The following is a 22,070-nucleotide window of genomic DNA, read 5'->3' as shown; positions in this document are numbered from 1 at the left end:
TGCTTACTTACAAACTGGTATGAAGTGCTACTTCTCTCCAGCCAAATAAATTACAAACTGTAGATATCACAAACATTATACAGGAATATGAATTACATGTGAATGGGATAAAAGGATCAAAGGAGACAGAAAGAGGTGCTCACTCGTAAAGGTTTAAACAAAATTCTGCTGAGAAAGAGGATCTGAAGGCTTGGAAGTCTGTGCTGCATGGTGTGTACACAGTAACGTATCCACTCCGTTTAATATTTGCCAGGCAAATCACAAAGCCCTCGCAGGCTACAGCAGCATATAATCTCCTTGAATGTTTTCCTGAGCTCCTGACTTCTGAATGCATAGATAAGTGGATCGATGATGGAATTGCACATGATGAGGATGAGGTAGAAGTTAAAGTGGGACATGAAACACACACAGTAAGGGTTGTAGGGGCAGGAGATGTAGAAAATCAGGTGCAGGAAAAATGGAGCCCAGCACACAACAAAAACTCCAATCAGGATGGTGAGAGTGATGGCCCCTTTCATGTTGGCCCCTTGGCGAATAGGGCCACTCCCTGGAAGAACAGCAATCTTTTTGATATGCATCCGAGCCATCATGAACATGTGGACATAGAGGGATGCCATGAGAATAAGCATAGTGAAGAACATGCTAATAAGGCAGATGATGACAACACTGCTGTCAGAGTAAATGATGAACAAAATGCCTGAGACTGTGCAAGCAGCCCAGATGCATGTGATGATGACCCCTACGCGCTTCGCCGTCATGATATTATGGTACTGGAGGGCATAAAAGATAGTAAAGTACCTGTCCACTGCTATTGAGAGGAGACTGCAAATTGATGCAAGCAAGGAACTGCAAATCACTGAGTCAATGACATTGTCAATGTTTATGGTAAAGCTCTGTGCGTCTGTGTCTGTATTGTTTAGCAGCGTGATGACAATAGTTTCTGATCCATTAGATACGCTCACTAGCATGTCAGCCACTGCCAAGCTACAGATGAAGAAGTACATGGGTGAATGGAGGTTCTTGTTCTTGGCTATTGCCACAATGACCAAGACATTCTCCAGCAAGCTGATGATGCCCAGAGTCACAAACACTTCAGGGGATACAAAGAGTTGCTCGTAGCAGCCTCCCGAGGAGTGGCCCTTCGCGTTGGGCTCGCTGGCACCTCCGTGCAGTCCATAGCTGTGGTTCCAGAAATGGAGAGGCTGGAGGGTCCCACGGTGCTGGGTGAAATTCATCTTATGGAGAGCCCCTTTCAGCTTCCTGCTTTTAAAACTCCTGTTGCTTTTGCATTCCTTTGAAAACCTTCTCCGGCTTTTCAGCTTGGAAAGAAAAGAAAAATAAGCCAGCACCGAGGCAGGCAACAGTTCAGAACACGTTGACTGCTGTTACAAAATACGGTTTCAAACTCAGCAATGCTGGTTTACTCTCTCATAGATGCAGTTTCTGATCATCATCACGTTTACCTTGGTGATCTATGTCACAGGGTCCCAACAGTCTGTAAGTTTGCATCAAATTCTCCCCTATGGTCAGTTCCTGTTCAGTTCACTGGTATGCTGCAAGGCTTTTTTGTTCCCTTCCATCAAGAGAGGCAAACATGAAATGCCCAAGTGACTGCTGCAGAGCAGAAACTAATTTCAAACTGCAAGTACCGGTCTCGCTGTCAGGCAGTGCATGCCGGCTGCCTGTTTTATGGTGTGTGGAGGAGAAAAATATTCGGGGCACTCTCCGCCTCTGCTTTGCCTTCCAGCCAATGGGGCTCGGGAGCCGCAGAAAGTCGAGGGGCTGCTGATTCTGAGTCTCTCTGAAACATCGCACGGCACAGTAGATTCAGATGCAGCACGAGCTGCCCGCAGCTATAGGAAAGCAGATGGGCTACCAGAGATTTGTTTCCCTTCTTTAACTTCTCAGAATAGTATATATCATTGATTTTAAATTAACAATTTTATGGAAGTGTATTAGAAATCTTACAGAATTCCTGTAGCTGAACTGATGGCTTTTTATTCATTTATATTTTTATTATTTATCTCAAAAATTGTTCATCTTCTATGCATTAGCTGGTTTTAAATTGAACAGCTATGAAGAGATACTGAAATACAGCATGTGTGTGGAAGCATAACTATCTGTATTCAACATCCCAGCACCACGGTGAAGCATGATTTTATTTTCACATTCGCATTTGCTATACATCTATGGTTATAAAGACCTATATCAGAAGAAAATCTTCAGCCAATTATTTCTGGGCCTTTCCCCAGGCAGGTTGCTTCATAAAATTGAAACATAAACACCCAAGATAAACAAAATAACTTGCAGCATATGAAATCCCACATCTATCAGTTTGGAAAACATCATTCACCAGCAGCATCCTTGCAATGAAATAATAGCTTGCTGCTGAGAGGGTGAGATTTACTTTCCTATCAAGACATAATACAATCCAGGATTCAAAAAGATTTATTATCTAGTTACTGATCCCTGGGCTGGTATACACTAACTCCTGCCACAGACGGGACTTGCATACCTAACCCTTAAGGACGTAGCTACAATGCTAGAGCAATGAAAAAATATATATAAAGAATGACGTTGGAGAGCAGCATCTCCCCAGAGAAGGTATTTTTCCACACTTGCAGCCAGAAATGTGTAATCTTCAAGTTATCCCAGGGAAGCAGCCACTCAGCATCCTTTCCTTCATCACCCACCTCCATGCTGGAAGTGCCCACAGCACAGGGAACTCTCCCCTTCACCTACATGGGTGGAGCTAGAGTAGGAGAGGCTGGCAAGAATAGGGAGAAGCTACCTCCAGAGGTTACTGCCCCATTTGCTCCAGCTGTCTGTCTATCCCTCTTCCAGCTCCTCTTTCTCTGCACATTATCTCTGTTCTCATCCCCATTGATCATTCCATTTAGTATCCTTCTTCACCCAGAAGGTATCCAGGCAATGCTCCATGCTTGACTTTTTCTTTGGACATGGTCATAAAAATGCACCATTCTTTCTAACAAAGGAAAGAAAAGGACATTTCTAGCCCACCCACAGCTATCACTCACCTCAAAATTTCTACTTATGCTCTGCATTCTTGGGGTGAGGATGTTTTGGTGTGTTAGCCATTCATATTTGTGGGATGAGGGTACATGACTGGAAGCAGTAGACTTATGGTAGCTTAGCAACTCAGTGGAGGCACTGAAGAGGTGATGTACCATTAGCCTGCTTTGACTAGAAGGTAAAACAAGTTATATGAGCACTTTTTTGAATGAGAGAAGATGTATGTGCGTCTAAATACTTCTACAGTAGAAGACAGATACATGCCTCTGGCTCCCAGTTAACAAGAACCAAACCATATAATATTAAAATCCTAGCTGTCTCATGCCTGAAAATATGTTAAAATTTCAATTTTTTTAGTCCTTTATAACAGGATTATTGCCTCATACACATTGCCTAAACTGTTCCTTAAGTTTTAAAAACCAAAGCTGAGCTAATACTTCTTTCAAAAGTGGTGGCTGGCAAGCTTTTCAGCAGCATGGAAAAACAACCATGGCTGCAGAAAACTATAAACTGATAAGAGTGATATACTAATATGAGGTCCAGATCTTAAGATAAATAAAACACAACAAAGATTTGATAGTAACCTCCCCTTTTAACATAATGAGGATTCATATGACAAAAAATATTATTTAGACCTGTCTTTAAAAATGTCCATTTTAAGACTTCCTGCTACACAATTCCCCCATGTCCTATGGCCTGTTTCCAGCTACCCCCCAATGCCCACCCTCCAGGCAGGGTTACAACCATCTCCACCTCACAACATTTTGAAGAGCTGAATTATTCTCTGACAGTTGCTTTTGAAAGTCAGAAGAAAGCATTCGCTGGAATCAATAATAAGCAGAAAAAATCCCAATAGTGATACAGGAAGGCAGGCAGAGTCATGAGCAGGCTGATTAGGACCACTGTGGGAGAAAAAGAAAGGTAGAGGGACTTAGCACAGGTAACTTCCCTGCTGAAATGCACAGTCTGAGATCTCTCTGAATCCCATGCCCACATTGCTCAAGCACAGAGGTGATATTTACCACTTCAATGGCTGTCAGTGGAAACAGAGGAGGGGTTGTGAGAAGCTGGGTAGAAGGAGGAGCCAAAGCAGCAGATTAATACTTAATCAATCCCTCAGAGTTGTGCGAATGTGCCAGTACTGTACAAAGGGTGCCTCTGCATTTACATGCACAAGCATAATTGAAAGAAGTTTTTGATACATGTGCTCAGATCCAGTTTTTCAGTGTGTTCAAAACCTCAAGTCCGTAAGACAGTAAAAATATTATAGTGTATTTTAGCATGCTGATCATGAAGCATAAAAGGAGGCAGGCAATCAAACTTCTATGACATTTTAGCCTGCATCATATCTCTATATTACAGCAAAGGCAAATTCCGCCTAACACTCAAAATACTCACCAAAAATGGTTCAAGTAATGCCATGTGCTTTTCCATCCTACCCACAAGTATCATAGGAAGAAACATTTCTTTGATTCTTTCTAGCTCCAGTAAATTAGCATATGAGCAATATGAAGACACTTGTTTGTTCCTGTATTTGGACTGGGAGTTTTTTTAGGTTGGTCCTGGAACGTATTGTTTTATTTTCCAAAAAGTCCAATACAAGCATGAAGAGACATATCAATACAGACCTGACTATCATAAACTTCAGATGCTACACTAGGATACACAGGGATAGAGAGGAAGACTGGCACTGGTTTTGGATGAAGTAAAGGTGATGTCTGTCACAGATAGAAAAGAAAATCCACATGGTAGAAGGTCACTAGTTCTGCAATACAGAACTTGAGATGTCTATGTGTAATGTTACTTCAGAGAAAAAAATATGATTGTAGACCAAATAAACTATTATTCTTTGTGTTTGTACAAACAAGTTCAAAGAAGTAATGAATCAGTAGGGGGTCTTAGTCAATCAACAATAAATTGTTTAGTCAAGCTTCTATTCAGAGTCACAGAAATGTTGTTTGGATTGGACTTCTGGAAGTCATCTCATCCAGCTTCTGCTTTGAATGGGATTGCGACCAATATTGGAACAGATCAGATGTGGTTTTGCGTAGCCAAGTCTTGAAAACTTCCAAGAATGGAGACCCCACAGCCTCCCTGGATAACCTGTTCCTGTTCTGCATTGCTTTTCTAGTTAAAAACTTTTTGCTAATCTGAGTCCCCCAAGACTAGGTTACATGCACTACAGGAGAGGCAGAGGGAGCCGGACTGGTAAAGGCTGTTGAAGAGGGGGCTAAGGGGTGACCTAATAGCAGATGAATCTAATCTAATAGCTAATGAAAGAGAAGGTACAAAGGTTATAGGGCCAAGCTCCTCTTGGTAGTGCCAGAGAACATAACAAGAAGCAGCAGTCGCAGACTGTGGCTTGGGTATGTAACGTAAGGTCCTGCCCATTGTGACAGCCCTTTGGTGAACCATCTTCAGTTTCTTGACACCCCTCTTGAACTCTGAGGGCTCAAAGTTGAGTGCTGTTCTGGGCACAGCCTCACCCATGCCAAGTAGCGGGGGATAGTACCCTACTTCAGTCTGTCAGCTGTGCTTCTCCTAATGCAGCTGAGTACCTCCTTTCCCCCATTTGCAGTGATAGTGCACTTTTGGTTTATATTCAGGTTGACATTCAGCATAACCCCTTTGCTGTCCTTTTCAGCAAAGCTGCTACTCAGGCAGTGGGTGCCTGTTGTGTACTGATGAATGGGGCTATTCCACCCATGCAAAAACCTTTGTACTTCTTGTTCACCTTCATATGTTTTCTGCTGGCCCAATACTCATGTCTACCAATGTCCCTCTGGATCAAATCTCTGCTGTTTAGTATGTCCACTATTTACCCCCTCAACTTACTGCAATCTACAAATTTGTGGACAGTGCATTCGATATTAACATCCCTGTTAGTGAAGGAGACATGAAACAATTATTCCCAGTAAAGACCCCAGGGTACTCCATTTGTTCACAGCTATCAGATGGACTGTTGCCCAGTGTTCTGCACATTGATCACTACCTTTTGAGACCATCAGTCCAAGCAGTTTTTAACCCACCTGTGACATGCAAATGAAAACAGGGGTCAGTGGAAAACTGGTCTAATACATTTTCATCTAGCCTTTTATTTTGCAGTGCTGATTGCCTTGTAATCTTTGTAATTTATTTTTACCTTTCTCACCTGAGGTGAAAGCAGTTTTTAAGTAAAGGAGCTTCAGTGCTGAGAGCAGGAGTGTCTGTAGCTTGCCTCTTTTCCTCATGTCTGTTAGTTAGAAGAGCAGGGTAACTCTTTAGCCAATGTGGCCCGTGAAAAGCACCAAGTGTATACTCTGCTGGGAAGAGATGCATTTGCACTTACTTAAGATGCTGTAAATGTGCAGAAGTGGAATGTCGGCATGAGGAGCACAGAGGCTTTAAGCACTTAATTGTTTAAATCTGATGTCATTTCTATTTTAGGCAATCAATTTTGTGATCATGGAGATCATTAATTTGCAGTCAATGCAGCAATCACCATCCTTGTCCTAGTCTTTTCTCCCCCATTCCATCCCTCCCAAATAATCACTTTACTTGCTTGTAGATTTAGGTGCTTGTCTGTTCAGACTCATCTGGAGCACTTTGTTCAAATGACTCCAAAATCTCTTTAGTGTTGATATCCTTCTTCAAATAACTCTCCAAAAGACATACAGCAGCATGCAGGATTAAGTACAAATTAAACATTGCCTTTCGTCCAGATTGGCAAACCAAAACTCGATATCCTGAATATGTGACATCTTCGGTTTGTTCTATGCCAAAAAATTAACTGTTAACCTGGCCTTTTCCTTTGATCATGACCTTTGTAGACAAATACAGCAGAGGAAATACTTCTAACAACTACACTCTCTTCTTCACTACCTATACACTCCCGAACAGAGCAGTTTTCAACACTAACCTTTCTTCTCTCACTTTAGATCATGAGACCATTTTATATTATGAAGTTTAGAATGATCTTCACTTTTCCAGTTTATCATATTCAGTTTTCTGACACAATGATATTCAGTGTTTTTCTGTGTGAGAATTGCAGTAGCATTTTATTCTAGCAGAAAAATGATCTAGTCAGTCCAGCTGTCTAGCCATCAAAGCTTGAAAAATGGTATGTCTCATTATAGTTGAATGAGAAGTAGAGAACCAAGGCAGAAAAACTGACAGATCATCATTTAGTGACAGCCCAAGGTTGCACTGTGGCAAAAAAGCAGCTGTTTTGGATGACGTCAAGTCACTTCAGTTTTTTAGAAAAGTCCTCAGCGTGGGGGTGTAAGCTACAGTTAATGTGAGACAGAATGTTACTAACTAGCTGGAGTTCTCTTTTCCAGTCCATTTGCTTCTGAGGATGATTGTTGTTATTCCAATGGAAAAGTCATACAGCCACTTCTTTGACTCATACTGTAAAGTGACTGATACTACATGTATAAAAAGATTAGCAGGTTTGAAATCTATTGTTTAGGAGCATCTATAAATCAAGATTATTTATTGACTGAATTAAGGAAGACACTAGCAGCAGTGGTTAGGGCCCTGTCTCCAGTGTGTGAACCATCCTACAGTGCTGCGCAGCACATGGCCGAAAAAGCTTATGCTTGCAGAGTTCTGGGAGTTAAAGCCCTTTGGTGATGCAAGTGTTGGGGACAATGGCATGCAGTTAGATCTGAACATGTCTGATAAGAGAGAATATTAATCCTACAGAAACCATAGTCTGATAGCAACCTGATGCAGAAAAAATACATTAAGGAAGTACAGTCCGTTCACTCCCAAATAAATTCAGAACAATCCAACATTTAGTAATTCAATATTGTAAATTTACACTCCCAATGGTTTAGAGTTATGGGACCTATTTTTGCCTCCAACAGGTTTGTGTTTAAGGTCTATGGTTATAAGAATGCCAGTCTTTACTTTTATACCAAATTCCTTGTATTGTTTCACTTATACCTGGTTCTCTGATTATGCTTTTTGTGCATATGACAAGTTCACAAATTACTAGGCTACTGCTGTTACCATGACATCTTCTTTAGTACCTTTACCGAGAGATTTGTGTGCTTAGTAGCCACTGTTCAAGATGCATTATTTATGTCTGGAGGGGCTTACATATATACAATTACTGAAAACCAGATTATTTTAACCCTTCCTGAATGTTCTGCACGCATGCGCGCACACACACACGCGCAGATATATATATAAAAACACTTCCATCTCGATTCTGTACGGTGCAGTCATATTCTGTATTGCCCTGTGCTCTCCCATGTAATTCCATGTACAGGAGGTAGGAGCTACTCCTCAAGAAAGCCCAAAGCAGCTTGAGCTCTGTTAACAGAGGTTGTCTCCAATTGTATAGATGCATAGTGGACTTTCATGGCTTCCATCCATTTTGACAGCTCCTCAAAGCAGTCTGTTTTTTAGCAGAGATATTGGACAAACCCTGGTCAGGGTCTGCCAGTTCAACAGAGAGTTTTTAGCCTTCATGTTAATTGTTTTCCTCCATAGGAAATAAATTATATGAAAATGACTAGAAATACTGGGGTCATAATCTGATATAAGATGTAAAGTACATGCATGGCATCATATGACAAATAAGTGAGTGAGCCAGCAGTGGTGTCAGGATAAGACTGTAGATTAAAGGACAAACCAGAGAGTGCTGTCTGAGGTAAGCACACCTTCACTGACACACAATCCAAAATTGTCACAGTTTTTTCTAAGAACTGAGCACAGAAAGGGAATATACAAAATGTGTAGACTTTTGAAGACCTATAGTGTGTCTGCAGTGATTTGGTTTCTTCACGATCTCTTTAGAACAGTCATCAACCTATGGTGACAAGAATACCACATTTCATTTTGTGACAACTGCTGCAACTGCTGGCGCTCTTTCGAAGATCTCTGGTACTTCAAAAAGTCTGAATTAGGAGACTGTATTGATAGTGAAGCTGGTCCACTGGAAAGCAGAAATATTTTATTTGCAAAGCTCTTACAGAAAAAGTCGTCTTAGAAAATTCAGGGGCATGAACCAGTTCTTTTTTGAATAGCAGTGATGGTCTGTGCTAGGTCATTACTCAGAACTCAGGAAGAGTCTCGTTTCTTTGTTTTTTTTCAGGAGGAGGAAGCATGCACTATAAAACCTTTTCCTCTCTACTGCTGGGGTACAGATTTTATGTCTGCCTGTGGCAGAGGCTGATAATTTTCTGTCATAGCAGACTTTCATGAAAAGGGTGAATGGGTATATGAGAGCAGTGCAATAAATTAAATGGAGTAGCTCTTGCCTTTATCATGTTCAAAACTCCATATTCTAAGTTTCTTAGACAAAGAACAGGAGGGAGAGGAGGTAGCCGTGGTAAGAGGGTAGCATGTGAATCACCTTGTCATGATACGGTGCAGAGCAGGATGGCTGAAAAATTGACCTGGACTAGAAGACGCTTTTTCTTCAGCAGAATAGATAGCACTGGTAGCGGTCCAAAACCTGAAAGTGAATTAAAGATTGATAAGGTCTCAGAGGCAGTCTTTTGTCTAGCGAACTGTGGGTGAAAGTACCTCATCTTTGAGAAGTGACCAAGAAAATCACAAGAGGCCTCAAGTTAGACCTGAAATCCTTAAACATATTAGTAATATTTCACCTGTCTTTGTGATGAAAAGAAAGAGATTCTGTCGGAGCTAAATGTTTAACTGAGGGTTAATTGAAACCTTTGAGAGTTAAACAGGAATGGCCCCAGAGTAGCAGATGCTGTGTCCAAACAAACACTGCACTGTTGTTTGGGTTTTTTTTTTTTTATTTTAGTCTTGGACCCATAAATCATAGAAAGAGATCTTGGAGTTTGTAGGTGGAAGGGAGACAAAGGAATTTAGGCCATTCAAGAGCAGGTGAAGATGACCTTATACTTATATAGGCAAAAAAACCACCAAAAAACAAACTGTAAAATGAAAAGGAAAGCATAGGGATATCTTCACTTCTTTATGAGGTCCAGTTTGCTTAGACTTTTCATAGACAGCTGTTGTAAGTGGGTAAGAAGAGGTTAGAGCAGTAGGAAGATTTCCACAACCCTTGCTGGAGCCTGTACGTTGTGGGAGAACAGGGAGGAAGAAAGTACCGAAGCATCCTGACATGCCGTATGGCAGGCTCTTCAGTGAGGAAGGGAGTCTCTGCAGCCCTGTAAACCAGGATGTAAAATGGCTTGTGGGCAGGCTCATTCACTCCAGAGCGAATTTTACTGTGACACTGTGTGAGCAACACAGATGAGATTCCTTCTTCACATAATGATGTGCAAGAACAAGGTAGAGAATTGTAAACATGGGATGCAAGGGAAACAAAGACAATTTAAATGCATGTTACATTTTCTTTCCAGTAAATGAAAACAGAAACAAGCTAAAATCCCTCCCAGGACTGTTAGCCTGAACACACATATACTGATCAGCTAGCGTGCTACACCTTAAGATACTGTGCATTGCTGCAGATAACTAAAAAAGTATCAAAGGAAAAAAATTGAAAATACTTCAGAAATTAGTTAGGTAAAGAACATCAGAGAAAAATGAAAAAAGCCCTGTAAAAAAAAAAAACCCAAACAACCAAAGTGATTTTTCATCACCCTGGAAAGCTTTTAAAAGCTTACTCAAAATTGACATGGTAGAAGAACTACATCCTGGGGAGAACTGTCTGATCTAGATTTCTTTTTGAGAAAGGCAACAATTTCTGACAATTATCACTGCTAATATTAAATAGAACTTCGTGGGCATCTTATTTTAAGAACTGAGTGTTTTTTCTGGTTATCATCAAACTCAGTCAAGTACAATATCTAAGTAAACTCAGATCACATATTATGTGTTTTCCTAAAAAATGCAGTTTCATCCTCCTTTCTTCAATAAATGAAATTCAGAACTCCTTTGAAAGAAATCAAACAAGCAACTTTTTTCCGTGCCTATGAGGAGGTTTTCTTTGTAATTTTAGAAAAAGCTTATCAAAACAAGAGAATAGTAAAATACAGTTACAGGAGTGAACTAGCTTATTTGTGTTACTAAATCTATATGCATTATCATATGCTTATGACAGACTAATTCAGTTACAAGCATAACTCCACATAATGGCGGAAAGTACCGAGAAAGAGAAAGTTGCAACACTCACCTAAACCAAGGTCCTAGTTTCCTTAAGGCAACTCCTCAGCAAAATGGAGTACCTCTGATTACTTCTTACTATAAAGAGACATTCTTGTAGCTGGTAGAGCAGCTAAGATCCCCTGTCAAACCCACAGAGGCTCTGAGAAGCAAGGAAAATCTGACAGGGAAGGAAAGTAGCCATAGTTTCAGCTGAGAAGTTACTGATGGGAAGGGCACAACCTTCCTCTCAAGTTTTCTGGGTGTAGTTATGTGTGTGGCTCTCATCTATTGGGAAGAGCAAGCACTGCTAAGTTCTGGAAGATTTATTTAAAAATAGCTCTTATAAGCATCTCTCTATAATAAGGGTAACTAATAGTATGAAAAGGATTTTCAACAGTGAAGTATAGCAAGCTCCTTGTGATTGCCATCGGCTTCTTTTCCACCTCACCTAGTGCAAAGTCCACATAAATGACAGTTATCAAGGTCATTAAAATTTGAGTAAGTGATTTTCTTCATTAAGGTGATTCAAATCACTCTGAGCGAGAAAAGAGTAGTTTTCTGTGCTAGGGTCATGGAAGACATGTAATTACATTCCAATTAATTTTAAGGACAGAAAAGAGAAACAAGGATGAAGTATTATAGGTTTAACTATCAGATATGAGGATGTGCTCCCACTGCTTGCTATATGAGAATACCTAAGTATTCTGTATTAAGCAAGCAGGACATTTAAAGGCCAGCGATGTTTTAGTTCAGTTGAATAACAGAAATCCTTCTCCAACTTGAAAAAAAATATTATTTTCTTTATATATACCCTACCTCCCTAGAGGCAATTTTCCATACACAGCTGCACAGAATTAATGAAAGTAGCAAGTTGAAACCTTTCCAATCCTTTTAGAAAGTCAGCGGCATGAAGGGCAATTTTGTTTAAAGGTATGTGATTTCCAAACAGTGTACTGCTGTCTGCAGAGCAGTATCTGCAGAATTAGTGGTCTGTCACTTTTAATCACTGAATTTGATATCATATATTTGAAATATTTATGTGAAGGAATCAAATGAGCATGGGAGCCCATTGCCCTAGACACTATGTAAAATACAATCTATCTCTTCCTCAGAGAACAATTGGCACCTCAGAGTGGATTGTTTTTTACAAGGAAAGAAATCCTTGCCTAGCCTCTACAATCTCCACCTAAACTACAAATTTATACTGCACCCAGACTTACAAAATATTTTGTATGGTGCAGTTCTCACTATTCCTATTAATTCAGAGCACTTCCCAGGACTAGTGACCAACTTGAATCAAAATTCAGAAAGACAAGCCATTTAAAGAAAAGGTCAAACTACACAGGAGGTTAAACTCTGTATTGTCTTTTATTAGCTCTATCCCATGGCATTTCCTATGCAAAAAAAGATTTCCAAGGCAACACTGCAGAGGTTAATGGCAATTACAATTAATAAACTACATTTTGGAACAACAAATTTCTTGAAAAAACTACATGTGCTTTTAGAAAGCTACCAAACTGTCATAATTATTCCATGAATATTCTATTCTAACTCCAGGCTTTTATCGATTTCTTTTCATGCTTTCAAGCCTAAGGGGGTATCCCCTTTTCTGTGCTTGTATGGTAAGTTTCTTGTCTTCAAAGTGGGGGTTATTGTGCAGACTGCTTCTTTGAATTCAGACAGTAAATACACTTTGCCTTTTTCATGTCTGAATTTAATTCATTTGCTATTTTGAAATTAAATAAAAGTGGTGATCAGACTTACTACCTTATGGCTGGATAGAGATACCAGCATTTCTCACTCTCCCATTGCTACATTCATGCAAGAATTGTACATTGTCCTCTTAAGTTATTTCATACACAGTAGGGATCATAATTTTGCCTGACACTACCTAAGTTTCCTGCTCAGGCAGAGATGCTTTCTGGAATCTGTTAGAAGTTCTACTTTTAAAATTTAATTTGAATCAGCTCATTTTCTGAAATACCAATTTGGTTCCCTAAGTTCTTCTCAAGCTCTTGGGAAGCTTATTCTAAGAAATGAAAAAAAAAAAAACCCCAGTATAAAAATTTATTTGTGTTTAATTATGAATAGTAATGCTCTGAAACTCTTTAACAATATAATTTTTAGAAATGCAGTGTCTGCTGTTGAATATATTGCTAAAGCTCACCTGCTATAAGGCAAATATATTGTAAATGTATGAACATGCAGTCATTTCTCAGCTATGGAAGCTCTCTTGAAATCAATGGCAAAATTTTTACTAATCCATTAAAATCCTGCTTTTAAAAGTTAATCTTAGTTACAAATCATTTCTCCAAAGTCTGCCTTTGACTTCCATCTTTCATTTCAGCTAGGACATACCAAAAAAAAAGAGAGAAAGGAAACTCTGAAGTGTATGTTCCTATTCAATTTTCCAAATAGCTGAGAAACCAGTAATTCTTTCTTAGTCAAAAAGATTATCATTCTTCCCTTTTTTATAAAAGAATTAATTTACAGTGAATATGACAAACTTTTGCCAGATGTAGCATTGCACTCTTCAAAGCAACGCAGAATAAATGGACTGAAATAATGTGTCCCAAGAAACCATTCAAGACTGAGAAAGCCTAACTTTATATAAATACTGTGTGATTGATGGTTTGGGATGAACACACAAAATTCAACAAATGTGCAAATTACTCCCTTCAAACCAGAATTTCAGAGAAATATGCTCTATGATATTTGAGCTCTTGGCATAAAGCTGGAATTGTGCACATAAAATAGAGGCTTTGTGTTATGTTTGGCTTCTGTCTCTCAAGATAAGAGTTTTCTTAACTTGTTCCTGAACTGATTTAATATTCTTTATAATCTCTTCTACTGCAAATTTAGGTAATACGGAAAAGTATATGAAATTATTCAGGAAGGATGAATACAATTTCATAAAATATTTTATTCATAGAAAAATGCTATCTAAAATTTGCCAAAATTATCCACAAAACTAAGGCTGTATCATTAATAATGCCAATGAAAAATATTTTGTAGCAAAAAATGTATTTAAGTATATTTTAATTTCTCACTTCAAAATTTCCACATTAAAATTCAGCAAATTTTAGTTTAAAACCAGAAATAAAATTAAAAACCAAAAGGGTGGCTTCTTCTTCACTTGCAGTGTTTTGGGCAAATCCAGGTTCTTTTTTTCTGCCTTGAAGTTCTGGTTCAGCCAAAACAACCACCAAAACTCCATAATAATTCACTGTATTACTTTCAGCTTATCAGGAAAAAGGGTGAAATGCAGTATAATGTACCTGCATGTTGGTATTTCTTTAACTTGTGCATCTGAGTGTGCAAACGTAGTGTGCAGAATATACATCTGGAAGCATTCAGCAGAAATTTCTAAGTGGGTCGTATCAGCTAACCCAAATGGCATCTCTAAAAAGGGGGAAACTAATCCGCTGTGGTTGTGCTTCACTAGGCAGTGGCAGGAGACCCACCAGCCAGGGCACAGCATCTGTAACACCAACTAAAGCAGCAAGCTGCTCATGCAGCAATAGAAAGTTCCCAGTTTTTTGATGGGTGTACATTCACATGCCAAATGCACTGAATGCTCTCTTCTTCTCTTTTAATGTACATGAATTCCAAAGACAGGTAGAATAGCTGGTTATGGCTCAGGAAAGTGGGTTAGATAATGAGCTGATCAGTCTCAAAATTAATTCCTGAATAAAATTATCCATTTTTTCCAGCATTAAGATGTTTCTCTGCTAAATGCCACCACATATGCCCATCCCAGGAATGGATGTAGAGTACAGGGGGTGGGAGGGGATGACAAAAAAGTCAAATGCATTAGCCCCACAACAAAAAGATTTTCAAATAGTTGAGCATGGCCATCATTGTCAGACTGTGTCTTGTACTGGAAATAAGGTGTCAAAATAAGAAGAACAAAATGGACCTTCCCTCCCAGCATGAGGGTGCAGTCTAGCACAGCCAGCTTTCTCAATAAAATGGCTATCACCTCTCTGCCCCAGATTTGCAGTGTGTTGCCCTTGGAGCACAGGACCCCTTACCCTAGCAATAGCAATAAAGAGCTGTAGAAGAATGTGGCTATCACCTTACCCCCACAGTCAATTTACTTGTCCATCTGGATCGTATGGTTTCCTTCTCTGCGTACACCTACCATGACCTTTTAGGATGTGAAAAAAATATCTCTGCTGCCTTTTTGCCTGAGGCAGTTCATGCCAACAAGGAGTAGAACTCAGGTATTCTTTTTGTTTACTGGATGTTGAGTTACTTTAAAAAGCAGACTGCATGATTTTATCCCACTGCAAGATTTGCTTTAAAACTGCCAGCACAGAATCTGTGATAAAAGTATTTTGTGTAACACCATGAGCTAGACTGCATGTCACAAAATCCTCCAGAAGCAGCTGATTCTTTAGTGATAATTAAAAATAGTCTTATAAAGGCTCATCTATCAAGTTCAAATGCAGTTCTTGTACAGAAAATGTTGCCTGGTAGTATTCAGTCATTGGTATGAAGGTGCAGTCATGCAAATTGTACCAGCTGTTCAAGCGTTGGGGAAAGTGGTTGGGATCAAAACCAAAACAGTCATTAGGTTTTTAACTGCTTGAGGGGAAATTAATCCATGACCAGAAAAGTCAAGATTTCTTTGGACCTTTCTCTGAATATCAAATACTGATCATCATTGATGGAGAGCTATTGCACTAAACAACCTTAGACCATAGAATCATGGAATATATCTAATAAAGTTGGAAGGGACCCATAAGGGTTGTCAAGTCCAACTCCCTGCTTCTCACAGGACTACCTAAAACTAAACTGTATGGCTAAGAGTGTCATCAAGATGCTCCTTGAACTCTGACAAGCTTGGTTCCATGACCACTTCCCTGGAGAGCCTGTTTCAGTGACCAACCGCCCTCTCGGTGAAGAACCTTTCCCTAATGTCCAATCTGAACTTCCCCTGGCACAGCTTCATTCCATCTCCTTGTGTCCTATTGCTGGTCACCAGAGAGAGGAGATCAGCACCTCCACTTTTGCTGCCCCGCCTTGAGAAATTTGCTGATTGTGATGGGGTCACCCCTCAGCCTTCTCTTCTCCAAGCTGAACAAGACAAGTGACCTCAGCTGCTCTTCATAAGCCTTGCCCTTGAGGCCTTTCACCATCATGGTTGCCCTCCTCTTGACACATTCTAATAGTTTGATGTCCTTCTTAGATTGAGACACCCAAAACTGCACACAGTACTTGTACAGTGCGGTGTAGAGTGGGACAATCACCTCCCTCAACCGGCTAGCTATGCTGTGCTTGATGCACCTCAGGACATGGTTGGCCCCTCTGTCTGCCAGGGCGTGCTGTTGACTCATATTCAATTTGCCATCAACCCAAACCCCCAGATCTCTTTCCCTGGGGCTGCTCTCCAGCCTCTTGTCCCCCAGTTTGTACGTATAACCAGAATTATCCCATCCCAGGTGATGAATCTGGCACTTGCTCTTCTAAGATTTCACACAGTTGGTGGTTGCCCAGCTCTTTAGTCTACCCAGATCTCTCTGTAAGGCCTCCCTCCCCTCAAGGGAATCCACAGCTCCTCCTAGTTTAGTATCATTAGCAAACTTACTTACTTAATGTACATTTGATTCCTGTGTCCAGATCATTTAAAAAACCATTAAGAAGCACTGGCCCTAAAATTGAGCCTTGGGGAACCCAAGTGGTGACTGGCTGCCAGCATGATGTAACATTTTGTCCAGGCGGATACTGTGAGAGACAGTATCAAAAGCTTTGCTCAAATCCCCAAAGCCCACATCTAGTAGCTTCCCCCGACCAACTTGTCATAAAAGGAAATTAAGTTAGTTAAGCAGGGCTTTCCCCTTGTGAACCCTTGCTGGCTATGACCAATGACTGCATTGTCTCTCAAGTCTTTTTCAGTAACTCCCAGAATAACCTTCTCCATAATTTTCCCAGGTGCTGAAGTGAGACTGACAGGCCTGTAGTTGCTAGGGTCTTCCTTCTTTCCCTTGAAAATTGGGACAACATTTGGCAGCTTCCAGTTGACTAGGACCTCTCCAGACTCCCAAGATTGTTCAAAAATAATGGAGAGAGGTCCAGCAGTAACATCAACCAGCTCTTTCAGTACTCCAGGATGAAGCCCACCATGCCCCATAGACTTAAGTTCATCCAGCTGGAGCAGCAAGTCCTGGACAAGTTCAGAGTCAGCTGGGAGTTTATCATCCCCCCAGTCACAGCCTTCCCACACAGGGCTCAGGAGGTCCCAGGGCCCATCATTGGTGTTAAAGACAGCAGCAAAGAAAACATTACACATCTCTGCTTTGTCTACGACCCTATTTGTGAGGTGACTGACCGCATCAAATGATGGACCAATGTTATCTCTGATCATCCTTTTGCTGTTAACATATTTTAAAAAGACCTTCTGTTGTCCTTCACAGTGATGGTCAGCTTAAACTCTAATCAAGCTTTGGTCACACGAATTTTCTCCCTATAGTGGCAAATAGCATCTCTGTAGTCCTCCTGTGTTCCCTGTCCTTGCTTCCAGTGTCTGTATACTTTCCTTTTCCACCTAAGCTTTAGAAGACGATCCCTGCTCATCCAAGGTGGTCTTCTGTGCTGCTTGCTTAACTTCTGACACTTTGGAAGTGCCTGCTCCTGCGGTCTTAAGAGATGGCTCTTGAAAATTGATCAGTGTTCATGGATCTCAATACCTCCAAAAGCAGACTCCCAGGGGACCTTGCTAACTAGCTCCTTCAGCAGACTGAAGTCTGCTCTCCCCATACCTTGGGTCAAAACTTTGCCGGCAGTTTTCCTCCTATTTCCAACCATTTGAAACTTCACTACTTCATGGTCACTGTGACCAAGACAGACACCAGTCACCATTTCATCCACAAAACCTCTTTGTTTACAAACAACGTATCTAGGAGGGAACATTTCCTAGTTGGTTCCCTTAGTACCTGCACGAAGAAGTTATCTTCAGTGTGCTTCAGGAATTTCCTGGACCTGTTTGTCCATTGTATGATATTCCCAGTCAATGTCTGGGAAAGTTAAAATCACCCATAAGGACAAGGGCAGCTCATCTAGATATATCCCTTAAATCCTTATAGAATATTTAATCGGTGTCATTGTCCTGGCTGGGTGGTCGATAGTAGATGTCCACAGCAACATCTGCTTTATTTTCTTTCCCCTTCATCTTTACGCATAGGCTTTCAACCGTGTTGTCACCAACTGCAAGCACCATACAGTCAAACTCCTCCCTTACATACAGTGCCAGCGCGCCCAGCCTCACCTGCCCTCCTTATCCCTCCTGAAGAGCCTTTAACTGTCCATCACAGCACACCAGTCACAGTTCTCACCAGGTTTTGGTTATGCCAGTGGTGTCATACTTCTGGGACTGGGCCAAAGCTTCTAGCTCCTTTTGTTTGTTCCTCATGCTGTGGTTATTAGTATAGAGGCATTTCAAATATGTTCCAGTGTACTCAGCACATCATGGAGCAAACTCATGGACCTCGCTAACACACCGTCCCTCAAACATTGATGTGCCACCCTGAGGCTTACCTCTAGGGAGCCTGGTTTTATCCCTTTCCCCCTTCAAATCTAGTTTAAAGCTCTTTCAGTGAGCCCTGCTAACTCTTGTGCGACGATCCTTTTCCCCCTTTGAGACAGGTGTACCCTACCTGCCACTAGCAGGCCTGATGTTGTATAGACCATTCTGTGATCAAAAACCCCAAAGTTCTGCTGGTGACACCAGTCACAGAGCTAGGTATTGATCAGCTGGGTCTGCCTGTTTCTTCCTTCATCGTTCCCTGCAACTGGAAGGATAGAGAAGACTACTTGTGCTCCTGACCCCTTAACCTCTCTGTTGTTCTCTCTCATCAGTATATAATCTTTTCTTCCTGCATGACTTCCTGCTAGAGATTTAGGAAGCAAGTTTATTTTCTCATGTCTTTTTCCTCTGTGTGAATAAGCTTAAACTACATACTTAATGCCAATATTTACAACCTAACTAGCCATTGTATAACCATGCCCTTTTGTCTGGGGAAAGTCTGTGTTGTACAAGATTTTAAATGTCAGGCTACAATGCTTTTATATCAGTACCACACAAGAATAAAATAGGGGCTAACAGACTTTTCCAAGCTGAAACAAAGATAATTTAATTCAAATCCCCCTGGGGGGGAAAAAAAAGTTAACATCTCCTTCTCCTCAACTGCCAAAAGAGGATTAAAAAGCAAGTAGCAACAAGCAACTATTCTTGACCCATCTTCAGTAAAAAAGCCCAGCTCCCTTTGACCACTTTCTAATAAGCAAATATCTCCAGTCATCATATTTTTCCTTCTGCTGCACTTGCCTAAAAAAAGCTGTGTCTTCATAGCAATGGTAGATATGTAAATAGCAATTCTAGATAATTTCCTGGATATCAAGCCAAATACTGGGGAATTTAATGAGAAAATTTTCACGTTCAAGTTCAGTGTAACTTCTAAAATGAAACTATAAACATTGCAAGGTTTGCTGATTATTAAAATCTTGATTTTAGTAAGCTGAAGATAGATTGCTGATTTTGTAAATGCTCTAGATAATCCTACTGTCCAGGGTGGAGTCTGTATGTGGCAGAGAGAAATAGACTGGAGCTGAGATAAACTACAAACCACTGAATTGATAAAATTATATCTAGATTCATAATTTATTGAAACAAAAAAACCGACCCTGTTTTCTTTTTTATCACAGAGATAACTAGAAGTAAATAATACAGATGCCAATGACCAAGCATATGCAGTACGCTATAGATCTGGGTAAAGAACATGCTTTGTTATATTCTTCAACTAAATTACTCCAAAATTATTCCAGTGTGAACAATCTCTTGCTGTGGCAGTGTGCAGTGCACAAGAAAAACAGGATGATTCTGATCTTCTCCTCAAGACATCGAATACCTAGTTTTTCATTACTCTAGCCAGTCAGCAGGTTTATAGGTGACCACTTCATAGAAAGAAATATTCAAAGTTTCCTGTGATGATCAATGGAAGTGGTGCTCATTGCAGCTCTTGCCACTTTTGTACTGCCCATGGATGATCTCTCTGCATATTGTCCGACCTGGGAATGTCTCTGTAGGAATGTGAGAGTGGTGCAGGAAGTGTGAAGCTAAAGATAAACACTCCGAACTCCTGTGGTTGACAAAAAAGCAATGTCGCATAAGAGCACTCTACCTTCCTTCTAAGACCCAAGATAATGTTAACAGCAGCAGGGGGGAGAGTTCTTGAGGGGGGGGGAAAAAAGTATCAACATGTTGTATTTTCTGATCTTCAAACTCCTTGCTTTTTTTTTTAATCTTTTTTTTTTTTTTTAACAGGTATGAACAACAAGCACATTAGTCACTTCCTCAAGGTTCTGTGTATGTTTTGATACCTTAATATAGGAGGTGTTGATACCCTTCACTTCTTTATTCTAGGTTAGACACATAAACCCAGTTTACTCCCCTGAGGAGCCATGAGGTAGGAAGGGGCCCTCAGGCATCTTCAACTCTGTCTATGCATCTATATCGTCCCTGACAGACAACTCTCCAACCTCTGATTAGAAGTCTGGCAGTGGTGGTTTCTCTGTTCTTATGCATAAATGTTATTTTCACAATGGTTTCCTGAAATCTTTGCTGCTGTAATTTATGGCCACTGTTTTTTTCTCACCTTGGACCTGAAAAACAACTGTTTTTATCCCTGTGCAACTGCCCAGTAAGTATTACGTTTAACTACTGGATTTATATACCTCCTTAGCTTTCCTTCTTTAGTTAATGCATACAATATTTCCTCATGGGTCATGTTTTCTGGACCTCTGGTCATTCTCACTGCTGTCCTCTGGACTTTCTCCAACTGGTCTGCATCTCTTTCGAAGTCTGAGTCAATAAGGTTAACGGAATTTGGATTTATGCTATTGCATGACTGATGCGTAGTTCTCTGAGCTTATTTTGCTAATGCTATTACACTATATTACACTATTCAAAACAATATGAAAGGTTTGCCTAAGCAGCTTATGTTTCTTTTTCGTTTGTGTGGTGAATCCTCTGCATAATGTTTAGAAATTATCTACAACAATCATAAGCAATGGGCATTCATTAAAAACTAATCAGGAAGCATTTGGATAGCTCTTTTTGCAGCTGCAAAATTCAGTTTTTTGCAAAAATGGTTAATTACTCACTTCCTATGCACTTTCAGTTCAGCCAGCCAGGAAAACAGAAACATGGTCCTGACTTTTGTACTTTTCATCCATGTATAATATATTCAAAATATTTTCCCAAATGTCTCCTTCCAAGTCCAACAGAGGCAGCAAATGAAAATACTTCTCTGCAAAACTGTAGCTGTTGGCCCAGTCAGTCCCTGTGAGCAGTAATTTGCATACTATTGAGTTCGGCACCCTTAGTAGGTCAGGAGCTCTCCTGTCAGAAAAAAAGACACATTTTACAATGGCAACTTTACCCTACACTATAGGATTTGCATATGCTACAGATCTGGATGAATCTCACTGAACATGTGTAGCTACTTGTTTTCTTTGCAAACACTGCTATGTTCCAGAGACTTTCTGTAGCAGAGAATTTTCCTTTAACCACAAGAAAAAATGTGGATTTTTCTTCTGGTCTGAAGTTGGAGTTATGAGATAAGTTCTTGTATAACTTATCAATTCATTACAGCAGGAAGACTCTTTTTTCATGTGTGACCACAGCAGGGGAGAACCCTTTTCTGGGAGTTACTGTGTGCCATTTAAAGAATTCAGATGAATTTTTAGCACAGTAAACTCTCCTCCAGACTGAAATAATGTCAAAAGACATTTTTTGTCTATGTTTTCTCAAAGCTCCTCTGTCCCAGATTTAAACTAGCGTGTTCTTGTTTTCACCTATTTTCTTTATAATTTGCAGTTACCTAAAGTCTATCTGCTTGACACAGGAAACACACCTAAAAAGAGGATTAAACCCAATCAAGAATAATTGCAGACAATTGCTT

The 22,070-nt window shown here is 40.2% G+C and overlaps 1 protein-coding gene across 1 annotated transcript; it reads right to left on the bottom strand.

The window, feature by feature from the left end:
* Window positions 1-239: 239 nt before the first annotated feature.
* MC4R (melanocortin 4 receptor) lies at window positions 240-1,242 on the bottom strand (the record flags this gene model as incomplete). The annotated part of the gene is made up of 1 exon (XM_082015006.1): window positions 240-1,242. Exon 1 carries the CDS (start codon window positions 1,233-1,235, stop codon window positions 240-242), a length of 996 nt encoding a protein of 331 aa, XP_081871132.1. The 5' UTR covers window positions 1,236-1,242.
* Between the last annotated feature and the right edge of the window lie 20,828 nt (window positions 1,243-22,070).

The sequence above is a fragment of the Phaethon aethereus genome, assembly GCF_964289735.1.
Source record: "Phaethon aethereus genome assembly, chromosome: 2".
Taxonomy (NCBI): Eukaryota; Metazoa; Chordata; class Aves; order Phaethontiformes; family Phaethontidae; genus Phaethon; species Phaethon aethereus.
This window is presented reverse-complemented; position numbering and strand designations above follow the sequence as displayed.